Source organism: Canis lupus, chromosome 1, assembly GCF_003254725.2.
Source record: "Canis lupus dingo isolate Sandy chromosome 1, ASM325472v2, whole genome shotgun sequence".
NCBI classification, from domain to species: domain Eukaryota; kingdom Metazoa; phylum Chordata; class Mammalia; order Carnivora; family Canidae; genus Canis; species Canis lupus.
Window position 1 is genome coordinate 21,735,074 of NC_064243.1, and position 27,595 is coordinate 21,762,668.

General features: G+C 37.7%; 1 protein-coding gene across 5 annotated transcripts in view; it reads right to left on the minus strand.

The window, feature by feature from the left end:
• DCC (DCC netrin 1 receptor) overlaps positions 1-27,595 on the minus strand; it is a 1,086,886-nt gene that overhangs the window by 66,429 nt on the left and 992,862 nt on the right. For all 5 annotated transcript variants that reach the window (XM_035700550.2, XM_035700549.2, XM_025422244.3 and 2 more), the window contains 2 exons: positions 17,117-17,182; positions 5,226-5,388 (listed from right to left, as the gene is read on the minus strand). In XM_035700550.2, the coding sequence (XP_035556443.1) occupies positions 5,226-5,388; positions 17,117-17,182 (229 nt within the window). The remainder of the gene's footprint in view (positions 1-5,225; positions 5,389-17,116; positions 17,183-27,595) is intronic.

Sequence of the window (27,595 nt, forward strand, 5' to 3'; positions counted from 1 at the left end):
CTCTCTCTCTGTGACTATCATAAATAAATAAAATTAAAAAAAAAGGGGGAAATAGGATAGGATTCTTAAGTTTGAGAAACACTGTCTTAGTGAATTTGGTTTTGTTTGTTTTTAGGTTAAACTTAGCTTTTGTATTAGATTGGGAATATGTCACATGTTTATCCCTTACTACATGCATCTTTTCTCACAAGTATCAGTAATCTTTCAGCTTCCAAAACCAGCTGTGGGATGGAAGGTCTCTTCCTACACCGTGAATTTTTTCATAAAGGCTCTCACACCATAATCAAGTGCTGGTGATTTTTGTTCTCTATCTCTCTCTTTCTCTCTCTTTTGTTATTCTCTTTCTCTGTTTCTCTATCCCCCCCCCCCCCCAATCTATCTCATCGTACTTTGCCCAGAACGCCTTCACAATCCAGTTTACTTACAAACCACTTACTCTTAAAGATTTTCTTCAAGCCTCTGTTCTTCAGGAAGCCTTCCTGACCATGTTAGGTCAGTGTAATCTGAGCATATCGAAGTCCCTTTCCTCGTCTCTTTCTTTACCATTCACCTTGCACTGATTACTGCCTGTCTTCCTGAACTGGCAAGAGGCTCCCAGCATGGGAATTGGTTTCCTCCAGTGATACTGGAGCAAATTCTGTCTCTTTCACTTGTCCAACATCACCCATTGTCTTAGAACACTTATTCATTGAACATTTACTGAATACTGAGTGTGTGTCAAGAAATTTGCTAAGCACTAGAAATGCAAATACAGGTGAGACAGTGGGAGTTGATAAATGAGTGAAAAATGGCATGGCTACTGTGAATTTCTGCATTGTTGGAGTAAGGAGCAGGCCCAGGGACTGGCAGTTGGTAAAAGCTGAAAAAGTAAAGGGACCAAATCATAGGAGGCCTTAGCTCCAACAGAAACATTTTTAATACTATCTAGAAGTTGTGAGAAATTGTAGAAAAATCTTTAGCTCCCGAGTTAACATTAATCAGATTCGTTACTTTGTATCATGCAGATCCCATCCTAAGCACATACTAATAACCTGAATTAAATAATAAGAATTTTTCATTATCACCTTGGAAGGATTTTTTGCAAGATTCTCTGATTCTTTATTGGCCTCTCTGTTTCTTACTTTGCACCTAACCTATTGCTATAAGAGAAGTTTGCTTCCTTTTCACTTTTAATTAATATGCTTGGGATGTGAAGGTATAAACACCAACATTGGGTTAGTAACCGTTTTATTCAAGACCCTGCCCTTTGAAGTTCTAAAATACTACTCTCATCTCATAGATTATTTTGCCATATTGTAATAAATTATTAAATCCCCTTCTGCTCAAGGCATCCTCTGCTCAAGTTGTTTATAGGAAGCAGGCAAATAGCTCTGTACTAATTTTCCTGATCAGATAGAAAGCACCCAAGATCTGACAGGAGGTTGAAGCAAGGGCAGTTTGCTTCACTGAGAATTTACAGAAGTCTTCAGAAAGAAAGAAAGCCCTGAACGGAGTGTGAAGAATGATTCAAGGTAACCAGGAAAAAATCTATTGGGATGTATAATAAGTACCTGCCCTACTTCTTCCTTGCAAATCTTTCCCAAAGGTTTCCAGCTTCCTAATTCTCTATATTGATTATTTTTATTCTCCAAACTGCTATTAAAAGCAAAAATAAACAAAAGAACAACAACCACAAAAACAAAAAGCTTGTATTGGAATCCCAGGGAACATGTGTCCTAGAAATTCAAATAAACCTACATTTTCTGTGGTAGAATTAAGGTACATTGAAGATCTAAGGGGTTGCCTCTGTGGAATACTGAAAAACAATAAAAATGTTTAAAAAAATGTTAAAAATCTGAAAATGAGTGAAAGTAACCTAAACTACAATAGATTTAAGAGTTTAAACATTTGATTGTCAGGACTGAAGATAATTATTTTGTCAAAATTTGAATATGGACTAATATTTAAAACTTGCCTTATTATTTATTTATTTATTTTGTCATATACTTTTAAAATCAAATAAGAGGCTTACTCAACTGGTGACTCTATCATGTGAACTTTGAGTTTTATTCACATATTTAAAGTTAATGTATTCAGACATGTTGATTATCTACCCAGGTAACTGCCTTAGAAATGTGATAACCATGTGTTCTAGATTTCCAGGATATTTTCAATGTTAAATAGTTTGTCGTTAGTATCTACAGATACATTCTAACTTACCATGATACATGTTCTATATTTGGGCTAGGAAAATGTTATTACTTTCCTAAAAGGTACAGAAGCCCTATAATTTAAGACTTCATCAGCATATTTTTCCTATATTATGATATTCTACTATAATTTCACTAATTCAAAATATGTAAGGGGATTCTCTTCAAAGTACTAAAAATGTAAATCAATAACTAAAAAGAAAGGCAAAATTATTTTTATTTCATATTAATTTGAAGCTAAGTGCTACCACATGAGTTTATAATTTGATAGTACTCCATGGGGAATTTCAGTGTTTTAAGATAGAAAGATGATAGAAAGTATTTAGCCCTATTTCTCACTGAGGAAACTGACATTCAGGGATTAGGCCTTCCTTTAGGCTTAATTAAACACGACTAATTTAATTCTAGAAGTGGAGAATCAGAACTAGAACTTGGGTTCTAACTTGTTAGTGATTTTACATTGTAAAAATAAAATCTTACCAAGTGGGGTGTTAATCAATCAGATAACCACATTTTTTTTTTAGATAACCACACCCTTATTAAATAAATATAAATATGATAAACCATAGAATAAAATGTGTGGGTACTAACTTGAATATAGTGTTACCAACAGTACACAAAAATATGTTTCAAATCCACTGGATGTAATTCAAGAGCCCCACTGAAACACAATTTACATTCTATAGCACCAACAGATAAAGAGATATTGAAGAAAGCCCTTGAATGTGTTTCCTATTTCACTTTATTAATTATATTAAACTCTCATTTTTCTGAGAGTTCCATACGGGGCATTATTTCTGCCTCAGATTGGAATTGATTTTGCTTTCATCTGCATCACTTAATTCATTCAAAAAGACTCAGTGGTACTGGTATCAGGAGGAAGGATCCTCAGTGAAATCAAGAAAAGCTAAATTAAAACTCAGGAATATCTTGAAGGAGAAATTTTTTTCTTTTTTTCCTCTGTTAACATATACAAACAAAGAGACTGAGATGAACGCCCATGGGTCTGTTGTAGGAGAAAGATATATGAAACAAAATTGTGAGAATATGCCAAGTAAATATGAAGGGACTTTGGGTGAAGCTGAGGAAAAATCAAAGTGGCAGCACCACTATGAAGGTATAAATTCACTGTCTTTGGTTTCCAATCATTCATGGAGTGATTTATTCTTTCATTCATTTCCTGATTTTAAAAACGAGTCAGACCCAGGTCTCAGCCTCTACTCTTTTTAAATAAAAACGTCAAGCTCTTCACAAATTGCTTAGCGTGGGATTTAAGACAATTTAGGAGTTTCTCAAGATAGCATCAAATCCCACTTTTGCATTTTGAGAAGACTGGCATTTTCTCTATGAGGACACAACATGCCCAGGAATCCAGTTCGTCAGGTCACTAAATACCCTCCAACATTATCTCACAAGGATGAAAATGGAACAAACAAAACCCCCTGCTACACACAGATGGTTTAGTTAATTAAACTTAGTTTAGTGAATGCATCCGTGTCTTTAAAGCCATCGATGAAATAGGCCAAGTTTGGTTTTGATGGCTTCCCTACTTCCATTTATGCGAATCTTTGTGACTCTGCTTCAGAGCCCTGGCTCACCGGCATCTACCATTCTGTGTTTGCACAGTCCCTTTCCTGGGATGGCCCGACCGAGAGGCTGTTCGATGCCTTTCTCAGTTACAGTTCCTCTCCCTCCAGAGCCTCACTAAGTTGGAAGAAGTGTTTAAGTTCTGTGGGTAATTATGACTTCCCAGTATGAGAGTCAGCTAAGCTCAGTTGGCCTGGGTTCTTGTTAAGCACAATGGATCAGCCCACCAGCTGGCATCAGCTTGAAGACAGGCCAGTCTCATCAATGCAGCCAGATATAAAATTTGCCCTGCCATATAAATAAATTAAATGCAAAGACTGCATCTACACTCCTATGCCACTTTCTTCAGTTTGTACATCTTTCTGTATCCTATTTCTAAACACTTCAGAAGGTTGGAAGATCTCATACAGATCAGCAAACTGGGTCATAGGGTTTTTAAGGAGAGAGAAACTAAGATATTAGCAAGGGAAGAGGAACAATTATTTGTTAGAGAATCTTCCTCTGACACTATGTGTAGCATATAGTTGTTGAACCAACCATCTATAGGCCCATGCCTCAGGCTTTCAGAGCTGGCGCCATGCCTGAGGCCAAAGGGAAAAAAATGAATCAAGGGAAGAGCTTATTATAGCCAATTCAGTGAGAAAGTACAGCTGAAAGGGACATATCAGGCAAGATTTGAAAAGTGCTAGAGAGGCAGAGAAAAACCAGGAGATTATTGCTGATTCCCACAACCGGTTGACACAAGGTTAATATGCTGGTTATGGATGTTGCTGGAAGGGGATAAGTTGAATTAAAACCATCTTCCCATTCTAAACTTTGATGTATCGTCCTCTGCATGTGCTATCACCTAGAACTGCATAGTATTAAAACATTTTTAAACCCCTCAGAAAGTTTAATTTCTGAGTATCAATCACAGCCAGGAATTTCTAGAATTTCTCTTCTAACTACTATCTCCAAACCAAACACTCCTCAGCATTGTAACTACACTGAATTTGGTAGTCATCCTTGCAACAAGCATTGATTCAATGCCTGCAGTCCTCCTGGCTAGAATGGGGAAATACTTTTCGAGGAACACACATCTCCAACATTTGACACATAGCTCTAGAGAGGGCCGTGAATTGGAACCTGAAGAAGTCCAGTCTCTAAATGTTGCTGAAGTAACACCTGCCCCCACTGGAAGGAAGAATCTGGCTCAGAGAAGTAAAATCAAGCAGAAATGCCAAGTGGGTCTCCAGGTGCGTTCTATTATTAAGTCTGCAAGTCCAGCCCTCACCCACTCAAGTTACGGTCCTAGAATCAACAAAAGGAGAGGTTTTGCTCAGGTCAGAGGATAAAGAATATATGGTGAATTGTGAAAGGACACAGGAAGAGACTTGTCAAAAATATAACTCAAGAAGCTGATAGAGCAAATAGTGACCTCTCTCCTCTTAGGAACCAGCTGTTACCTACTTTCTCTGCTGGGCTGAAGAGCGCCGGGTGCAAATCACAGCCACGATCACTACCACCAGCACTGTGATGACGCCGACGGTGATCACAATGATCACAAGCAGGTTGCTGTTCTTCTGAGGAGTGACACTGCCATGTGGGGGGTGCATCTGGCCAATGGGTGGCTCTGGGAAAAGACAGGCAAATGGAGATCAGATTTAGGGAGATGTGAACAGCTTGGTGTTTATCAAGCTGTTGAAGACGTGAAAGTTCCTAATGTTCTGGGCATTCCTGAAGCTGGGGAAAAAAAGCAATGAAAAATGAGAGGAAAGATGGAAGTTATCTACCTAAGATAAACAAAATTTATGTCCACACAAAATCTTGTACAGAAACATTCATAGCAGCTTTACTTAGAATAGCCAAAAGTGGAAACAACCCGAATGTCCATTGACCGAAGAATGGATAAACAAAATGTGCTACAGTGGAACATGCATACAGTGGAGTATTACCCAGCCATGATAAGGAACCAGGAACTGATACACGGTGAAATACTCATGTGCCTTAAAAATGTTACTCTAAGTGAAAGAAGCCAGACACAAAAGGTCAATATTGTATGGTTCCACTCACATGAAATGTCCAGAATAGGCAAATCTATGGACAGAAAGTAGATTAGTGTTTGCCAGGGGATGGGAGGAGTGAATGGGAAGGACTGTGAATGGGTATAAGGTTACCTTGGGGATGGCGAAAATGTTTGGGAATGAGAGAGTGGTGCCGGTGCGAAAGACCACTGACTAGTGCACTCTCGGGGTGAATTTACGGTATGTGAACTATCTCTTTCTCTCTCTCAATTTAGCTCTCTCTTTTTAAGAATTAGCCTACCATACTGAGCAGAAAGTAGGGGGAAGAGGAAGAAGGCTACTTTGTGCTATGAGTATCCCAAGGTGATGAGAATCACAGGAAGCCACCTCAGTGATGCCTGCCTAGGACTACTCTATACACCTTCCCCCAGGCCTGGCCCCTCACCTGCCATCCTGGGCTCCCCTGAATGAGGTAGTCTTTATGAAAATACTATTTATTCGATGGTGTGAAAGACAAACTATTTGACAGCAATCACTCACAACTTATTTTCCTTTTTTTAAAGAAGCTACCTAAAAGGCGCCTTTAATTTTCAAACTGGTAAGAGTGTATGAATCTCACTTAAAAGTCAATCACTGGGTTTATAAGAGTGTCACGAAGTCCTGATATAAATGTTCTGCAGTGTTCCAACAGTACCTCAGCGTCAACAATATCTAGGTCAAAATAACAGACTAATAAGATGTTTTTTATAATTTGCTTATGTAACGACACCTTAAATTGCTTTCTTGAGTCCTCAGTGATCAATTAGAAACACTATGTTCTATATACATCACGTTATTTGTTAGAAGTCGTAGTGTTCTAAAAAGCAAACATTAGCTTATTTTATTTATCAGCTAGTTTAAAAAGTAGCAGAAGCAATGAGTTTGGTTGTTTTCCAGACCTAAGCTTTGAAGGTGCTTCTTTAACAAGCTATATTAGCTTTCTATACCTTCTGAGTGAAATATTTGGGCCTTTTAGACCTTCAGAGTTTTTGTTTATAAAATGGAAATAATAATACTTATAGTAATACCTCTTTTATACAGCTATTGTCAGAATTAGAGAAAACACATTCAAAATGACCCTCTTAGCACCTGACGGAAAGTAGGCACTTCTATCATTATACTACTGAAACGTTACATAAGATGTTGCCTAAATTAATAACCTGCCATACCATTTGGGACACTTCTGGTGTAGGCTTCCAAACTGCAAAATTGTTAGAAATATGCTGAATGTCAAAAATTAACTTCTCACAAATGAATATAATAACCCAGTTCTTGCTTCAAAATCAAAACACTATCTTTTGACAGTTATCTAAGAATCACTGCTTTTTTGAAACAATAGTCACCTAAATTTAAGGTATTGCTGATTCATTAATATTGGAAAAAGATTAAGCACTTCTAACATAGCTTGAATCTCGGGGGAGGAACTCATCAAAAGTATTTAAATAGCACTTTCTGTTAAAAGATTCTGCTTCTAAGTGAAAGAAATAAGATTTCCTTGACGTAATTTTACATTTACTACAGAGGAATGAGGCAAGTAATGAAAGGTCAGAACTTTCTGTAGCAGAGTTTTACTTACAATTTAAAAAGTCATTTTACAGTAGTATCTCAATATGCCCTTTCTGTGCTTAACAAATTAATTTGATTGGAATAAATTAACCTTTTATGTGTGCACTGACAAAGAAGATAGTTGGAGATATCATGGATTTTTATTAGCAAGACTTAGATTTAACAGTTCACCATTTCTGACCAACTTACTTTGAGTCACACAGAGCAGTACACCCTAAGGGCATTTTTAAAACCTTGTAAACTAGAATTTTTCAAATTTCCACTCATTTTTCTTTCCTTCTCACCCAGAAAGATATCAATTTTAACTCAGAAAGTAATGATTCTGGACTCTGCTGAACAGTAGGGAGATTATACTGATGCTATTGCCTCAGAAAGTTAGAGATCATGAGGACTCCCATTATAAATCTTTGATTCCAGGCCTTTATGACTTCCTCATAAAAATTCCTATCAGTTTAAAACTTGCTATTGAAGGTCTTTCATTAATTTTCCAATCTCAATTCAAAGGCTTGAATAATCAGAATATTTGACATCAAATGAGCAGTTCAGAAAGTCAAGTGGAATGGAATCTTTTGATGTAGCTGACCCTCATTATTTGTAGCAATTTGTTCTGTAAAGTTGCTGTAAACACGGAATTAAGGAATATTAAGAATTGCTTCTGGAGGCAATTCAGTGTTAGGTTCCTGGGAGCTTCTGGTGACAACGTTTTTATCAGTCAATATATGACCTTGTTTTATGTGTATTTCTGTTTAAAGACGCTTTATTTAATATATAATGTTCATCATTAACGCTGAACTCACAGTCAACAATATTACAACACAAGCTTGAGTGCAGTTCAATTAACACACACATTTTCTCCATGACATACATCACACAGCCTTTTGCATGTAGAACACTAAGCAGCACTTCACTACATTTAAAGGCCACTTTAAACACTGACATTGCCACCAAAAATCAACAAAAATGTGAAAAAGTGGCACTAAATATACTGTAGAAAGGACAACTCCTTTGCACTGTGAGTGCCGAAACAATAAAGCAGAATTGAATTTTTGACTGCTCTGCACATGTCCACAAATGACCATAAAAGCACCACAGTTACTGATTTTGGTGTGTAAAAATAGATTTTAGCAGTAGGTGAATTCCCAAATGCAGAATTTGCGAGAAATGACAATCAGCCCTATATCTGAGCACATCATAAGAATACTCCAACAGGTAAGAGTTCTGAACGACAGCTGGACTCCAGAAGAGGCAAGATGACACTCTATTGGGCTTCAGAGGGGAAGCCAATGATGTAATTCAGAGATTTGCAAATATTCTCTAGAACACTGTGATTATTTCATGAGATAACGTAACACACCGGCCACAGGCCCTGGCACAGAGTTGGCACTCAATAGACATTATGATGTCGTTCAACATAATTCATTCTATGTGATCTTTTTAAATTAACAAAAAATATATTGTCTTAATGCATCTTTTCCTGGTGTTACTATAATAGCTCGGGTATCCAGTGTCTGAGTAATCAAAGATCTAGATGTGTTTCATTAAAATCAGTAAGGAGAGAATTAAATTTTTAAAAGTTACACAGGCACATTTTTTATTTTCATGATGTTTGGTTATTATAAAAGGTTTCAACCTTTCTCTACTAAATTAAATAAAAACAAATATTTCATAATCAGATGTGCCTAAAGTCTTCGTATAATTGGAAAATTGGTTTTGTGAAATAATAATGTCTTTAATTTTTATAGTACTTGGGAGAGAACGGATCCAATGACTGCTTGGGGACTGGACTTCCTTCCTACAATTGCAGTCTTTTCTGATAACAGTTTTGTTATTAGAACACTTTGAGCTCAACATATGTCTCAATAATTTTACAGGTCTTTGAATTTGAACAGAAATTCCTATGGCATTGAATATTTCAAAGCATCTCCTGCTGAAATAAGGTGCTATATAGTCAATCAACTGGAAGAAATTTCACAGATAATCTAGCCCAATGTTCCCTACAATGAAATATTAATCAGCATTATGGGGTGGGGAGGAAGTTCCTTGGTCAATTAAGTTGGAAAACATATTTCTTTTCTCAAATCTCAGAATTTTGAACATGCTAATGTGAACTGTGAATTGCCAGGAAAGATAGGGCAGGAATGGTAAAGAATATACCCAATTATTCTAGAAAAAATATTGAAGATCCAGTTAGGTGCTGGTGATACGATGCTGTGATAAAAACATGGATGGACCTTGAGGGCAGTATGCTAATGAAATAAATCAGACCAAGAAAGACAAATGCTTTATGATATCACTTATATGTGGAATCTGAAAAAGCCAAACTCATAGAAACAGAAAATCAAATGGTGGTTACCAAGACTGGAGGTTGGGAGAAATGGGGAGATGTTGGCCAAAGGGTGTAAATTTCCAGTTACTAGTTGAATAAATTCTGGTGTTACAATGTACATCATGGTGATTATAGTTAATAATACTGTACTATGTACTTGAAAGTTGCTCAGAGTGTAGATATTAATTTTTTCCGCTAAAAATGGTAATTATGGGATATGATGAGGGTGTCAGCTAAGGCTATGATGCTGATTGTCTTGAGATATAGAAGTGTATCAAATTAATACATTGTACACCTTAAACTTAGACAATGCTAAATGTCTATTATACCTCGGTAAATCTGGGGGAGAAAATTCATGAAAGGATTCAAGCAGGATAAAAAAACCCAATATATATTAAATGACTCATCTTTTCCATTCCTAAAACAGGTACCTTGTCTGGATCATTGTGAGCTGAATAGAATGTCAGGTTACTTCTCACCTGGGATCAACCCACAACTGTTTGAAGGGAGCTGTGAAACAAACTAAACAAATCATGAAGCAAATAAATATAAGATTACAACTATAATTGGTAATTTTAAAAAGTAGAGTTCAGGGAACCTGGGTATCTCAGTAGGCTAAGCATCTGCCTTCAGCTTAGGTCATGATCCTGGGGTCCTGGGATTGAGCCCCACATCAGGCTCCCTGCTCAGGTGGAGTCTGCTTCTCCTCCCTCTGCCCCTCTCCCCTGCTCATGATCTCTCTCTTTCAAATAAATAAAACATATTTAAAAAAAATATAGTTCAAGAGAAAGATGTAGTTGAAAAAATAATAGTCCTTGGAGGAGGAAGGTGGTCATAATGAAAGACCTCCTTAGAGAAGTAACATTTAGGCAGAATCATGGGGTATCCTAGGAGTTAGCTCCTGTTTCTTTATAAGCAAACTGAGAGCAGATCATGTGTCTGGAACACTGGGAGCAAAAGGGAAGTGGCACAAAATGGGGCTGGAAAGAGAAGCAAGACCCAGTTCACTCAAGAACCTTATGGATCACATTCAGTTATCTTCAGAATGATCACAGACCTCTTAAGGGCTTTCAGGTAGAAAGAAGTTGGTGGTGGAAGTGGAGACACCAGGTAAGAAAATGTTGAAGTTCTCCAAGTAAGAGACAGTGATAGCTTCAACTGAGTTGGTGGCCAAATGGAGCAAACAAACACACAATACAGTCTGAAAGTGAAACAGCAAGGAGACTGCAAGTGGGGGAGGAAAAGAGGAAGCGTCAGGTTTGGACTTAAGCCATAGTCCCACGTCTGAGGTGAGGGAGAAGGCGAAAGACCAGTGAGGGAAGAACAAGAGCTCGGTCTTAACTATGTTAGGTTTGAGATCTTATGACAAATTATAAAAAAGCAGCTAGGAAGTGTTAGAAAAGTAAATCTGGGAGCTAGCACATAGGTGGGAGTGGACAAGGTCACCAAGAGTACAGAGTCAAGAGTACAGAGTCCACGGAGATGCTTTTTCAAGACTAATATACCTCTAGTGTTCGGGTAAAGGGAGGATCTGGCCAGGGAGACATGAGTGGCCCAACGGGGTTCCTAATACCTGACATTGGAACACTTTTTTTTTTTTTTTTTTTTCCAGAGCTTCTCATGGAAGCCATTTACCTTGGAACAACCTTTGGGGGATGGTGATCTAGATCAGTGGTTTCTAACTGGAGAGTGATTCTGCTTCCCCAGGGGAATTGTGGCAAAGTCTAGAGACGATTTTGGTTGTTACAACATGGTAGAGGGGAAATACTCCTGGCATCCAGTGTATGAAGGCCAGGGATCCTATATTGCATTAGGCAGGCCCCACAACAAAGAATTACCCAGTCTCAAATGGCAATAGTTCTGAGGTTGAGAAACCTTGATCTAGCTTAACCCTTTCTATGTTCAGATGAAAAACTGAGACCCTGAGACTTTAAGTGACTTGATTCATACACTCCTAATCCCTAGTAAAGTCGTTCTAGAACCTGGGGTCGGGATTAGTCTGGGATCTTTAAAATCATTTGGCATAAATAATAGTGGGATAGTAGGTAGGCAGAGCCTCTTGTAGACTAGGCCTTGAGAACCTGGACCACTCCAATTATCTATCAGGGAAACAACACGAAGTTCTATTTCTGGACTTTTCCTTTGACATTAAGGTGTTGGTTCAATGTCTTATAATAGCTTGCCAGCCTCAGAATGATCATTTCATGCAAATTTGGAAGACCTCTAATGCAGACTGCATTTAGATTAGTCAAAATGTTATAGAGGTTTGAAAATAATAAAACAAAATTTTTCAAAAGTAGGGGGCAAATCATGACCTTTTGTCCTGAACACACAGCGTAAGTCATGTTTTACAGAACACCTAATATGACTCTGAATATTTACAAATTAATTAATAATATTGATTTTTTCTTAAGATTTTATTTATTTATTCATGAGAGACACAGAGAGAGAGGCAGAGACACAGGCAGAGGGAGAAGCAGGCTCCACGCAGGGAACCCGATGTGGACTCGATTTCAGGACTCTGGGCAGAGGGAGAAGCAGGCTCCACGCAGGGAACCCGATGTGGGACTCGATTTCAGGACTCTGGGATCACCACCTGAGCCAAAGGCAGATGCTCAACGCCTGGCTGCCCAGGTGTCCCAATAATATTGATTTTTTAAATAATATTTCACCAAGGCATCCTAGGAGTTAGCTCCTGTTTCTTTGTAAGGGAACTGAGAGCAGATCACGTGTCTGGAACACTGGAACCTATCAAACTTCATTTGGTTTTTAAAGGATGGGATCAATATAACAACATATGTGTAGGGATCGTAGATCTCTTAGCCAAAACTACTAATTTCACAAATTACAGGAAGAACCACCGACGAAAAGAAATTGGTGGTCTATCTTCCCCAATGGGAAAAGCAGGACTGAAGTAATTGTCACCACTGTTGTTCTAATTCATACAAATATAAACTACAAGATCACATTTTCAGAAGTTGAAGATTTTTCCGCTTTAAGAATGTGGACCATAAAAATGAATGGACCATAAAAGTAAAATACTAGCATATCGGCACATAATAGTTTTGATTCTACCTGCCATCAGAAAATTATTTAGGATGCCTCTTCGGTTTCCTCAGCTTAATTAAGGGCCTCCAACTACAAGAGTAAACATGAACTATAGCTTTGTTTTTCTTTATTTGAATTCCAAGAGTGCATTTTTAAGACAGTGGCGCCCTGTAAGAGAAAGTAAGCGAGGGGATCCCTGGGGGGCTCAGCGGTTGAGCATCTGCCTTCTGCCCAGGGTGTGACCCTGGAGTCCTGGGATCGAGTCCCGTGTCAAGCTCCCCGAAGGGAGCCTGCTTCTCCCTCTGCCTGTGTCTCTGCCACTCTCTCTATGTCTCTCAAGAATAAATAAATAAAATCTTAAAAAAAAGAAAGTGATTAGTGAGGTCTAAATTTATTTGCAAGTAGCCTGAGGTACCCTGACAATAAGCCATTATTCTATTATAATTCTTTGAAGGATGAATCCAGGAATTGCAGGGAGAAATAGGAAAACTTTGAAACTCTGTCACTCTAAGAGGAGCTGTATGAAATTTTCCTTGGTTATGAGGTTCAAAAACCAGATTTTAAAATGCTTTTCTTGGTGTAGCCTGGGGAAGGTGGAGTTGATCAGACAAGCTTCATTTATACATCGACTTGGAAGTTATACCCCCTTCTTAAGGCCTAAGACATTAGCAGAACTTTAATTGGGAAGGTTGGGCTTTTCAAGGTGCCTTAGCTGATTTGCTTGTAATAACCTAAGCTAAAAAAAAAATAATAATAACCTAAGCTAAAGTCAAATTACATATTTACTATCATTTGTCAGTTAACAAAATAGAATGGGAAATATTCTATTCATTCATTTTCCCTCCACCATCCATGTCTCTCAGAGGTTATCAATTCACCTTAATTAGTCAAGTAGCCTGTAAGAATTCGTTATTCCAGTAAGGATTCTAGGAATGACTCAGGTGCCTTGTTCATCCCATTCATTTAACATGAAATATCTAAAACGTCATTAAGTGATGCAGAAAATTGAGAAGGGGTGATGGCATTAATCTATCTAAACTGGTTCAAAGTCACTGGCTGCCATTCTTTTATTTTATCTCTATGACTTTCTCTGGTGAGATAATGTATATCAGACTAAATTTAATTACAATTATTTTTCTCATGAGGAATCTTAAATGTTAAAAAGAAATACAATGACATGCTTTTTTTTTTTTTTTTTTGACATGCTTTTCCCTCAATCACTGACACTGCCATTCTCTTTATCTGAGGTCTGACTCCATGTGTAAAGTTGTTGGCTTCCCTGTTAATGTTCAATTTGGTGTGGGATTTCCTTTCAGAAACCTCACTTTACTTTGAAGGTAAGTTCAAATAGTTAATACCAAACTTCTAGGAATGCCTGGGTCACTCAGTGGTTAAGCCTCTGACTCAGGTTGTGATCCCGGGGTCCTGGGATCGAGTCCCGCATCAGGCTCCACACAGGGAGCTTGTTTCTCCCTCTGCCTGTGTCTCTGCTTCTCTCTCTCTGTCTCTCATGAATAAATAAATAAAATCTTAAAAAAAAATACCAAACTTTTAAACTCGATCCAAAATTAGGATTGCTGGATTTAAGTTCAAAATTCAAATTAAATTTTAAATTTAATTTTGCAATGAAAAATATAGGAGGCTTAGTTAAATTTCAATGATCTCTAGTTGACTTTACACATGTACCTTGAGATGCCGATGCACATTGAGATAGAAATTCTTTGCAATATTTTCCTCTCTCTCATATTTAGAGGCAATTAGAAATGATTCAAATTTTACTGGGCCTCCTGTATTTTGAGTTGCCAAATTTGGGATTCTATCTAAAATTAGAGCTCTTTAGTGTGTGCTGTTTAAGAGAAGACATTGTTCTAGGTCTGTGGCTTACACTTGCTCCACCCTTAACACACGTGACCACACTTAGTCGACGGTAGAAGTGGTGAAGGGACAATTTCTCCTTCTCAATGATCCATTCTGACTCTCTCTTAATTCCCTGGCGCTCTGTCTCTTCATAAAACACCATTTTGTGCCAGTACAGATAGTCATGTCCTTAGCTGTGGATGAATTCCAATTTGAAACTCTCTGTAGAACAGTATCTGAAAATCAGCTTCGCAGGATGATTCTAAAGGGGAAGATGTTGGTTCCTGGCATGGACTCCAAACCTAGAACCTCGCTATCTAAGGCCAAAAACACTGCAGTGTTGTTTCCCCCACACAATTTCAACAATGATCTTCCTTTACCCTCCCAAAAAGTCCCCGGAGTTTTTCTCACTTTCTTGCATCTTCCAGGAGTGTATCTCTCTGCCTTACCCAACTGGGTAATATTCCCTCTTCATTTGTTGCTCCTGTGGGGGGCTAGTCTTCAATCTGTGTGCATAGCTCATAGTGAGCTCCCTGCATGAAGTGAGGACTTAGTAGCATTTTTAACGGACTGCTTGGATGCATGAAGTGTGTTTGGCATATTGTTGAGACTTAAGATAAAATCTGAAGCAAAAGGATGAGTTGATATAACTTGCACAGTTTTGGGAAGGGAACTACCACTATCTAAACCTATTTAAGGAGCATGCTCTTGGTCTGCTTTCAGTACCAACACATCCCTCTTCTCATCTTCCTGCTGTGAGCTCTCCAAAGTGTCCCTTGTGAATCTGAGAGCCTGGAAACCCCCAGAAGTAGGTACTAGCTAGAGCAGGTGTCTAAACCTCAAAAACCTATAGGAGACACAGTGTTACTTAATGAGAGAAGAGGATCTTTGGACAAGAAAATACGAAGTGGTGAGGATTACAGTAATGTGGAAGGAGCATTCTGGATATAAGCTAAGCCAGGTCTGATTGGAATATATTTAGGAAGCTTAAATGTAAGAGATTATACTTGAATGGTTAAGTAAAGTGCATTATTAGTGGAGGAGCGTACACCTGACAATTAGTAAAGAAGAGTCGGCAGGTAAAAATATGTTCCTGAGTTCACCACCGGCCAGAGGAGGGGATACTGAGTCTTTAACTGGACCATCTGGTCTACTCCATAGACACCTGTGTCCTTTTTGAGAAAATAGATGCATTAGGTTATCATAGCCTATAATAGGAAATAACCACATAACACCCCCGTATTCTAATTTTTCACCCAGCAAGTGACTTTTAGATAGCAATTTTGGCTTCCCATATGGATTTTTTTTAGTAGGAGACCATTCAAACGAATATTTATCTCTTCTGTAATCAAATTTCTCATGAAAATCTTCTAAAGTGATTATATACATATATTGTGTTATTTAAAAAAAGATACTATACAGCAGTAAAGTTAAATGAAAGATATTTGTAAATACATGGATAAGTCTTAAAAAGACAATTAAGGATGAATGCAAGTTGCAACAAGATACATATTGTATGATGTCATTTCTATAAAGTAATAAGTATGCATAACAATATAACATTTAGGGATATAGATCTGTATAGTAAACACAACATTTGGGAGCCTGGTTACATCAAGGAAGAATAGAGGAAATGGTGGAGAGCATGTGATAAGTCAGAGACATATGAGAGATTTCAACCGTATGTTGAATATTTTATATCTTCACTTTGCTGATGGGCACACAAGTGTTCATATTTGTATTTTGAATATATGAAATATATTTATAGTAAACCAAACCAAACAACAGCAACTGCAACAATTTTTTTACAAACCTATAAAAAGAACTTATATATACATCAGTCCCTTGGGAGTTTGGCTAATATCATTGCATTCTCCCATAGTTTCTGTTTCAGCAAAAGGAAGGACAAGATCCTAGAAGACAGCTCCAGCACCACCCTGCTGCTTCTGTGCAGTTCAGATATTACCTTTGTCTGGTCAGTGCCAAAGCATGGGAATGACCCATCAGAATGAGCAGAAATAAATGTTTAATCTTGAGAGTGTAAAGAAAAGTTAGCAGTAAGGTGTTAGAGGATTCTGAAGAGTAAACTCTCCAGGCAAAAGGTCACGATGACTTCAATTTAGGAAACCGATTGGGTTTAGTTGGAACTATCTTAGCTATCACCTCTCTCTCATAATATTGAATTTTTGGAAACATTATAAATACATAAAACTCTTTAAAATCTAGATATTATATTGTTAACAACCTTGCATCATTTATAAAATTTTCCGTGCTTAAGCTTTCCTGACTCTGTTTTGGGCACTTGTTGACTCTCACTGGTATCATCTTCTGGTAGGATATGCTACAGGTTTGCTAATAACTTTATATTTCTATTATGTCACTAAAACTCTAGATCTGAGGCTCTTAACACGTTTAGTAAGTAAAATATTTGCCTCAGACTCTCTAGAATTAACCATTTAATTAATATAACGAATCCAATAGAACCTAGTTGATAGACTTACCATTGAGAGTGCTTCTATCAATCAAATTTGTATCAACTGGCCAAAAACCTCCATCTCCATGACGACCTGTTTGTTGGAAAAACATATCAGAATGTTATTGGCTCTACAGCATGAAAGCACAATGAAAGAAAACAGACATAAATAATGAACATCTTAAAACACACAAACAACTGAATGAGGTACTTTGACCACCTTAAAGAAAGGCTGAAAATATTAATCCCAGTATACTTTGTGAGAAAATGTTATTTTCTATGTGTGAGAAAAATCCATCATGAATATAAGCTCTTTTAAACAAGCTAATTCAATTTCTCTTTGAAAAGTCGTCCCCTAAAAAAAAAAAAAAAAAAAAAAAAAAAAAAAAAAAAAAAAGTTGTCTGTCCTCTTTTTTTTCCCTTCTAATCTTGCAAAAAGTGTCCCTAGAAGGTACAGCAGTGGCATGAGTCTCAACATTGCTTTACTGAACATCTCAGAACAGAAGGGTGCAGGTCATGACTCCTAGAGAGGCACAGCTCCCCTCTTTCATGCTGGAAGAGGTCCATCCATCTGGCATGACTTTGTGGCAAATTATCATTATTACTCAACAAGGGAACAGCACATTTTGTCTTATAACCGGGTTTTGAGGAGTCCTTGTGGTATGTGACAAACAGGTGCCTGGGACTGAGATATTAGATGGGGAATAAAGAATGGGGTTATGGCACAACACATAACCGTTCTGAATAGTTCTTACAAACACAGAGGGAAGAAAGAAAGCTTCTTTAGTATCACATTATTGGAGACACTGCTTTCTAGTAGGTGTGCAGCAGTTGTAAAAGCAGTGAGAGAATTGAGCCAGGAAATACCAGAATTGTAGCATCCTCCAAATTTAATTAATGGTGTTTCACCATAGGTAACACCTTTCTCTATTGGTACATTTGTAGAACTGTAATTATTTTATTAGATTTTGAATTCTAGAAGATCTATTAAGTTGACAATTTATAGGAACGCATCTGGGAGTTGAATTTATATGCAAACACATACAAGAATACAGATAATATTCCATTTATTCACTTCAGAGTTATTTCTGAAAGCAGTTACAATCAGTGGATGACATAAAGGAAGCCCACTGAGGCAGTTAGCCACGATAGCATAGGTCGTTTGCTCACATGCATTGATTTTATTTTTCTTCTTTTTCAAAAAAAGATGTTTATTTATTTAAGAGAGAGAGAGAGACAGAGAGAGAGCACAAGCGAGAGGGGCAGAGGGAGAGAGAATCTCAAGCAGACCACCTCCGAGCATACAGCCCAATGCAGGGCTTGATCCCACGACCCTGAGATCATGACTGGAGCTGAAGCAAGTCAGACACTTAGCAAACTGCATCACCCAGGTGTCCCTATTTTTCTTCTTCTTTAAGGCTTTCAAGTCCTGCTCTTGTGACATTGTTTGGCATCCCAAACACGCCTCTTGCTAACACTTTCCCAAGATCTCATCATTTTACTTGCAAATCAGTAGTGAAAGGACAACTTAAATCTTGTTAACAGACTATACATTCCGCATTTTAAAAATTCGTATCAAGTCAGAGCTGAAGTGAGGATGTTGAGCTTCCAACAAGCAATGCTTACATTAATCCAATCACATCATATTCTGTTTTCAGTAAAAATTGGTAAATTTAAAATCTGCTGGCCAGTAACTGTGGATGTATATAAAGCAGGAATTAGGATGGAGGCTACCTATGGGGAAAGGCAGGAGAGAAGCAAATGAAATAATCAGCAATTGTAAACATTTTGGTGGGCTGAGTATAATGTGGACAAGCCTTTTCCCAAATACCTTGTTTGTGTGACTCTGATATATTTGGGGTTTCTTTTATTTTTTTTTAAAGATTTTATTTATTTATTCATGACAGAGAGAGAGAGACAGAGACATAGACAAAGGGAGAAGCAGGCTTCACGCAGGGAGCCCAATGTGGGACCCTGGGATCACGCCCTGAGCCGAAGGCAGATGCTCAACCGCCCAGCCACCCAGGCGTCCCACATTTGCAGTTTCAATGAACAGAGGATAAGCTTTGCCCATGGGACATTGTAAGATCTATGTTGGAAGAAATGATGTGAGACAGAAAATCTGTATGAATATTAAGATAGCTTTTCTCACACGTAAAAGCAACTAGATTGCAAAGCACTCAGCCAAAAGAGATGCTAACAGTCCCATCACTTAGGCCAGTAAAGCAATAAATGATTCCTGGTGGGAGTAATCCTGTATTGGCTGGAAATTAGGTAAATACTCTGTGGAGGATTTTCCTTTTCCTCTAGCATCCTGACAAATGTCTTTTTAATGAAGTTTCTCAGTCTCCCAGCTAGTTTGTAAGAAGATGCAAAAACAAGCCCACAAGCACATCCATACATTAGACGTAAAGCTCTATGGGGGTAGCACCCCCTGGATTTTGCGAGGCTATTGATTACACTGTGAATTTCAATAGGTAGGAGAAAATCAGATGTCCTATGGTTAGAGTTCTATGTCAGATAAAGGAATTCTGGAAACGCTTCCTAAATAAGAGAGGGCCGCCTAAAACTTGACCATTCTACCCACACAATCTGGTGTATTGACATTGCTTCACTTTTTGTTGGCTGTAATTAGATTGATACCACAAAAGAAAATTAAGTAACTCTTAACCAACCCAACAGAAAGTGCTTTAAAGAAACGTGATATCATCAGCAAGCAAGATTGGATTTATGGTAATTTAGAGTCCTTGAACCACTTCAGTAAGGAAACACAAAATTCATTTCTGGGGTATTGGTGAGGCTGGGGATCTTTTCATCTAAAGACGTGAGAATAAAATTTTAACTTTGTGTGCTGGTATGTTTCTGTTCTCTAAAATATGTCTTTTAACTTCCAGGAATGCTTCCTTTGTGGGGAAATAATAAACTAAAACAAACAAACAAGACTCTCCCATTGTTCTAAGGCAAGAACCACAAAGTTGTCAAAGGAGGGGACACTGACGACCAAAGAGGACACTGAGTGTCATTGCTTGCACTTCAAAGCTTTTTTAAGGGCTTTTTGATGTGGATCCAATACTGGAAGAGTTTAGTTAATTTGGTTAATTTCATAAGCACTGATGTAGGGAAATAGAAGATGAATGAGATTCTGCAAGACGGAAAAGTCAGTTGATGCAAAAGTATAAAGTCCTATCTGATCCCAAAGGTGGAGATCAGATCAGATTTTATTAGTGGAGCATAAAGTTGGTAATAATTCATTCAAGATTTAGTGAGGGCCTACTAAATGCAAGACATAGTCCTAGATCCTCAGGGAAGTGAAAGATAAAAACACGGATTAGGTAAGGATCCCGCCCTGGCGGACCGAGTCGGTTCACTGTATCTCAATCCTATATAGGATCTTAAGCCACTGCAGATGGTTCTTAATTGGTGCCGACTTTATAGATTTAAAAATAAGTTAGCCTATCTTTTACTATAAAATTACTATTAGTTTTAATTACAATATTTTTTATTTGTCCAGTATTGTTAAAAGAACTACATGCAAATAAAAATAATGCATTATTTTCAGTCTTATGTGTTCTAAAGTTATATTTAGCTTAAAACTCCCCAATTTTCTTTGCATACTTCACTAAATCTCTAACATTTTTCGAAATTAAAAATTTCCCCCCAAATTTATCACATTTACATATAACATTTGTAGAAATAATGTAATAAATTTCAATGAGTACTGGCTTTTTTGTATTCAAATAAAACTCAACATGGTTCAAAAAGGTGGGAACGGGCAGTTTTTCTTTTTGTCTTTTTTATAGAATTAGTAGTAACAAGACATTATGTGACAGTAATCAGAATGTGCTTTGTGAGTAAAATATTATATTCTGCAGAACCTGAAGAATTCTTGTGTTACTGTGTACCCATATTTTCTTAGTAATAGAAATGAGAGTGAGGAAAGGATTCAAGATGCTAAATAAATTCATATATCGTTTAACCAACTAGGTATTTTATCCAGACAATTTCATCCAGAAATCACTTTTCCAGAACTCACTTCTTCCAGAAATTTTTGATAATTAAAACATATTTTCTACTTTTCCTTAGGATTTGAAACCAGGAAATGGCACTTTCAGAAAGAACAAGAAAACAAATGAATCTGGGTTGCCTGGGTGGCTCGGTGGTTGAGCCTCTGCCTTGGACTCAGGGCGTGATCCTGGGGTCCTGGGATCCAGTTCCACATTGGGAACCCCGCAGGGAACCTGCTTCTCCCTCTGCCTGTGTCTCTGTCTCTAATGAATAAATAAATAAAGTATTTTAAAAAAATGAATCCATGGTTAACTTTGAAAAAAGGAAGTGTATAACTATTTTAGAGTTACTAGAAATTATTTATATATTTCTAAATTTATTTTGTATAGGTACCTATTAGATATGATCAAAACAGAAATTTCATGTTCCTCCCCTTGATTTGCATTTTTACAATATTATAAAGTATGAAGTCATTTAAAGAGTAAACCTTTATATTTTATTTAAAGGACAGTTCTCATTAGGAGACTTCCTTTTTTTTTCTTTTTCTTTTTCTTTTTCTTTTTTTTTTTTTTCTTGGCAAAAGACATATGCTCCCTTGGGCAAAATTTGAAGCCTCCATGATTTCCCTACCGTTTGTTCTCTGGATTAAAGGGAAAAGTGGACAGAGGTAATATGAAAAAATTCTGTGCTCCAACAGTGTCATTATTTATACATACCAGCAGTGCAACTCCTGTGATCTTCCTGTAGGAAGTGTGCTTATCGTGATATTTCTTGGTGTTCACCAAAGTGACATGTATACCGTGTTCTCAATGCTTGATAAGTGACTAACGTGAGTGAGAATGCTCAATGTTATATTATTAATATGAACAAGATCTTAAGTTATAATTATTATACAAGTTGTTTTCCATGTTCTTGTCCTTACATATCACTATGTGGTGTATGTGTGTTTGCGTAAAAGGAAACACTAATGTTTACATTAAAGTCCATACTTTTAGCAGTCATGGACAGTTGGAGTATAATTCTCGGGATAAAAATAATTTATCAGCACCTAACAAAGATGAATTCAACTGAGATTTCTAGAGTGTGGTTTTTCTGAGTAGATGTTTACAAGTTCAGGGAGGAGTTAATGAAAAATTAATTTACTGAGGACATGGAGAAAACTGGATGTAGTAGTTCTGATCTATTCTTTAATTTATCTTTCCTGAGTGGGGATAAGAAAGGGTCCTCCAGAATGGCACCCACACAATCAATCCTGAGGAAAACATATGGTCCATAATCTAAATCAAATGAACAGACTGGTCATCTAACAAACATTCAATATACAATCTCCCAAGGATGCAAAGCACTGAGGTATCTTCTTGATCGTAGAATTGGTTCTCTGAAAATAATTCTGGTGATAATGATGGAAATTGAATTGATTTTGTGTCCTGCGTACCAGTGGATAAAGGATATCTATTAATGACACCTGAATACAGTTTTACGGTCCAATACACAGATCATGTGGAGATCTATTTTGAAGCAGATGATTTTTCAGAGACTGGAAAAGTGTCTAAGTGATCAATTTATCATGCAGTTGATAATCCTGCTGACTTTGAACAAAGGCATCAGGATATCTAAAAGCCAGGAAGTGAAATCATAACTCATGTCTAGGTTATTTCAAACATATATTAATGGAAAAGAATTAATGAGCTCTCCTCAACACATGGTTTTCAAGTAAACATGAAAGAAAACTCATTGATTGAAAGAAAATAGAGCATTAACTACTTCATATGTAAGGGAAGCTAACATGCCTGCCGCATATTGAGGCTTGGTGCTCAACAAATCCTCTTTGCTTTCCTTCCTTCAAAATATCTCCTTATATTTGTCACCCGTGGCAAGTCTAAGAGCAATAATTTTTGAGAATGGGAATGTATTTGGTGACCTACTCTGAGTAGAACAATGCAAGAGAACCAAATATGTGATTATTCATCTTTTTCCTTGACCATGAGAAGGACATCTTTTTTTTAGAGCTCCAACTTCTAACTTTATGCAATAAAATATGGACAGAATAGACTACAGTGAAAAGCAAATTCAGTTTTAAAATCCTTAGAGATCAATCTAAAATCTAAGATTTTTTTCACAGACAAACATCATGAATTGGGTGACCATGTAGTTATGAAAATCAGGCCACTTTAAGAATGAAAGAGGATGCTATTATCAATTTTGCCTGAATCTGGGTATTAATCAAGACACTGCTGGACAAAATGGAAATTATAGTCATTATGGATGCAAATAATTTAAATAAATGAACCACTAATTCCTGGCTCTTGGTTAACATCAGTTTGATTTTAGGGCCTGACTTCCTGAAGGAGATGTGTAGTTTTTTTGCAGTGTGACAACTGGCAGGTGGAGAAGAGTTGCCTGGGAAATGTCTTAAGGTAGGAAAAAAGTTTGCAAACATTGCACTCTTCTTACTTTGCAAACACCAGAGTAAAGCAGCACTACGCCACACTAACTGATACCTGGATTCCTGACATGATGATAGATATCAGCCGATGAGAAGAAAAGAAAAAAAATACACACATGCATATTAATGATACGGTGATTGTGGGGTTTTCTCCTCCCTCCTTGCACGTATTCTTGCCCATACTGTATCTGTAATAATGACCAGTATATGAGTCTAAGATACCACTTTTAGGTGTAGCCTTTCTTTATTAAAACCTAAAAAGCCTCTTGTTTCCCTAAACATGGGCACTCTTCTGGAATGACTGTATCTTCCCAAGGGCTATCTCATTAACCAGACTAAAACATGGAGGATGAAGAAGAATCTTCCATGGATTATAAAGGAACAACTGTTCTCAAAAGCCACTGAGTGATCATGAAAGTCTCCATTACCTGAATATCAACAAGCTTATCCCAAAAGCGGTGTGAGATATGTTTGTGTCTGAGTGAAATTGCCAAGCAATGCAAGGAGAGGGAACAAAAGAGCACAAAAGCTTTGTCTTCTCCAAATGGCTGTATGTCAAGACGTTGCAACTACAGTATGAAAACACTAGAATATCTGGGTCACAGGAGTTGCACTGCTAGTACATATAAATAATGACACTGTTGGAGTATACAAGTTTTTCATTTATTTATCAGCTCATGCTACATCCAACTAGTCAACAAATGTATTGAATGGGTCCACTGTTCTAACTACTGGAGATTTAAAATGACTGTTGCAAAGGCTCTTAAATTAGTGAAGGGGGAGGGACGCCTGGTGGCTCAGAGGCTGAGCATCTGCCTTCAGCTCAGGGCGTGATCCCAGAATTTCAGGATCTAGTCCCACATCGGGCTCCTTGCAGGGAGCCTGCTTCTCCCTCTGCCTGTGTCTCTGCCTCTCTCTCTCATTCTCTCTCTCTCTCTCTCTCTCTGTGTCTCTCATGGATAAAAAAATAAAATAAAATCTTTAAAATAATTAGTGAGAGGGGGAAATGTTGGATAATAATAACTGAATAATAGCTGAAAGTTTAAAAAATACTATAAGTAGGTACCACAATGGAAAAACAGGATGATTGACCATTTATGCTTAGTAAAATGATGAAAGACTTTTCAGGGGTGACATCTGAGTTGAGGATTAAAAGATAAGTAGGTCAGGTAGAAAGAGTGAGTGGGGAAGCTTTGAAAGACAAACAGACATGAAATAATAAAACTCCCTAGATGTTCTACCAAAGAGTCTAGAATTTATCTTGCAGAACACAGAGGTCTATTGCAGGTATTTTATGCGGAAAAGGGACTCAATTAAATATGTACTTTAGAAAGAGCACTGTGGCTGAGTGTGAAGAATAAATTATGAGAGACTGCTATAATAAGTAGCACGAGAATAATATTAATTATGAATCCACAAGGCAGACATTATTAGTTCCATTTTATAGGTGAGTAAACTATGGCTTGGAAAGACTAACGAGTATACTCATTTTAAGTGGCCGAATAGGTCTGACTCTGATGATGATGATTTTACCATTAGTGGGTGAATTCATAAATAAAAGAAGGACTGGGGAGAGAGTTGGACAGAAATTCGAGCATCTCTCAGAATTGATCCTGGTGTGTGAGTGTGAAGGTTTAGATGTAGGAGTGTGACTTGAAGTAGTAGCTTCATTTTCAAGAAGACACAGAACACCACAGACTTTGGAAGGAAAAGGAAATAGTTCAGTTTGTAACATGCTGAGCACTGGGACCAGTAAAGGTGAGAGTTCGGAAAGGGCATAGCAGAAGTGGTCAAGAAAGGCTAGGAAAACTCTTCTAAGATCAGGGATACTTAGGCCCTATTCCTAGTCCACATCGTCCTTTCCTCCCTGTCCCACACTCTCACGCCCTCCTTCCCCCAGGGAAGCAAGATATGATTGGAATCAGCAGGCAAGAGTGAATGGGGTTTGCAGGTTCTGGATCCAGGTGATCCATGCTGATCCTCAGTGGCCAGTGTCGATAGTAGATACTTACGTGCTGAAAAGTCGGAAAGCCAGAGAACTGCTGTGTTAGAGCAGAGGGAAAGAGCAAAAGCTTCACAAATTCACCTCGCTCTCTCTCCCCCTCTCTCCCTCCCCCTCTCTCTATCATTGTGCATTATTCTGCACAGAGGTACCCTAACTGTCCTCTGAATACATCTTGCAAACCTCACTCTTTGAACAGCTTCTTGGCATCTTAATTTTCTAACTCTAGGATTTCTCTAAGTAAAGGTTCAAGTAATCTTTCCCTCCACAATCACTTGTGTTGAATCAAGTTCTACTCATATATTAAAAGTCCAGTCTTGGGTGTAAGAAGTCTTTTCTGCTAATTACCAATAGTGACTGCCCATCCAAAACTCTATAGTAATGATACACATATGAGATGGTACCACTGAATTTCACATTTAATTTTTTTTAAAAAGATTTAATTAATTAATTTATTTATTCATGAGAGACACAGAGAGAGAGAGAGAGAGAGGCAGAAACACAGGCAGAGGGAGAAGCTGACTCCATGCAGGGAGCCCAACATGGGACTCGGTCTCGGGACTACAAGATCATGACCTGGGCCAAGGGCAGGCGCTAAACCACTGAGTCACCCAGGGATCCCTCACATTTAATATTTTTAATGTTGGGCTGGGAGTATTTATATACTCCTCCTAAACACATTGCACACTTCTTGAAAATGGATCCCTGGAACTGTACTTCTTTCTTATGCTTCGCCACACCCAGCAAGCTATCATAAGTGAGTCCTATTCCTTTCATACTTCACGTTTGAAATTTGAAAAACTTATCCACACCCAGTAGTTTTGATTTTTTTCTCCTTTCTGTATTTAGAAATATAAGCAGCCGGAGAAATGCAAGAAAACTAAATTTTCTGCTAACAAGAAACGACAGGGTAGAGATCAAAGAAAGTGCACAGGAGGTCAGAATCATCTACAAATGTGACCACCATTTCCTGAATCAAAGAGAACTTGTTCTCCTGTCTAGCTTTAATTTAATAGATGAATATTGAAGACATTTTTACCTTATTGGAAAAATATTAACATCCTCCTGAAGATCAGTAACATACACAATATCCTCAGCCCTGGGCACTATTGCTTTTAGGTCTCCAAACAATACTTTTGGTCAGATGGAAAAGTCTTTCTTTCCAGATTATCCTGTGACTATTTCCTCAAAGATACGTGTCATAATTCAGTTCAACAACTGCTTACTGGGCAACTACAATATGACAGGTTCTTAATTAGAGACTGGGAGGTGGGGATGACAGTGTGAATCAGACCAGTGCTCTGCCATCAAGGAACTTACAACCTGGCCCAGAGGTTGGGAATATAAACAGCAAACTAAAAGAAATGAAGAACAGTGAGCAAGGAATAAGTTGGTTGTTATGTACATACAGAAGAAGAAAAGATTGGAAAGGTGAGAAAGCGTTCTTGGAAAAAAGCAAAACAGGATGGGAAAGGGAATCTTAAGAAATGAAGACCTGACTCAGTTGAGAAAGGGAGAAAGTACTGCGAAAGCTAAGAGGATGGTACCAGTTAGAGCATGGAGTTGGGAAAAAGCGCCTTTCCCAGAGTGATTGATACATTTTTGCTAATAGGCTGTGATGTATGTGGAGGGATGGACTAGTCTTGAGGCTAGAGAAGAACAGTTGGGGTCTTGATGTCAAAGAACTGACTATTCCATTGGCACCAGTGAGCCATCTGTTTTGGAAAGAACTAAGGAGGCCGAGCCCGGGTCTAACAGTCTTGGGCAGAAAATAAAGCCAGGAACCTGGTATCTGGCTAATGTCTATAGCAAAGAAGGACGTTAAACAACAGAGTGGTTCTTACCAAAAAAACAACAACAACAACAAAAAAAAACACACAAAAAAAATCCACCTTGTTTAAGAAATCTTTTTGAGGGCTTGTTAACAAAAACGTCTATCTTTTGGGTCTGAGAAACTCACAATTATGCTATGAATCACATCAATTCTTAAGAGTACTGAGATGTGTTTTCTTTCAAAGTTATGGATTGAAACATAAAAGCTCCTGAGAGGTTGA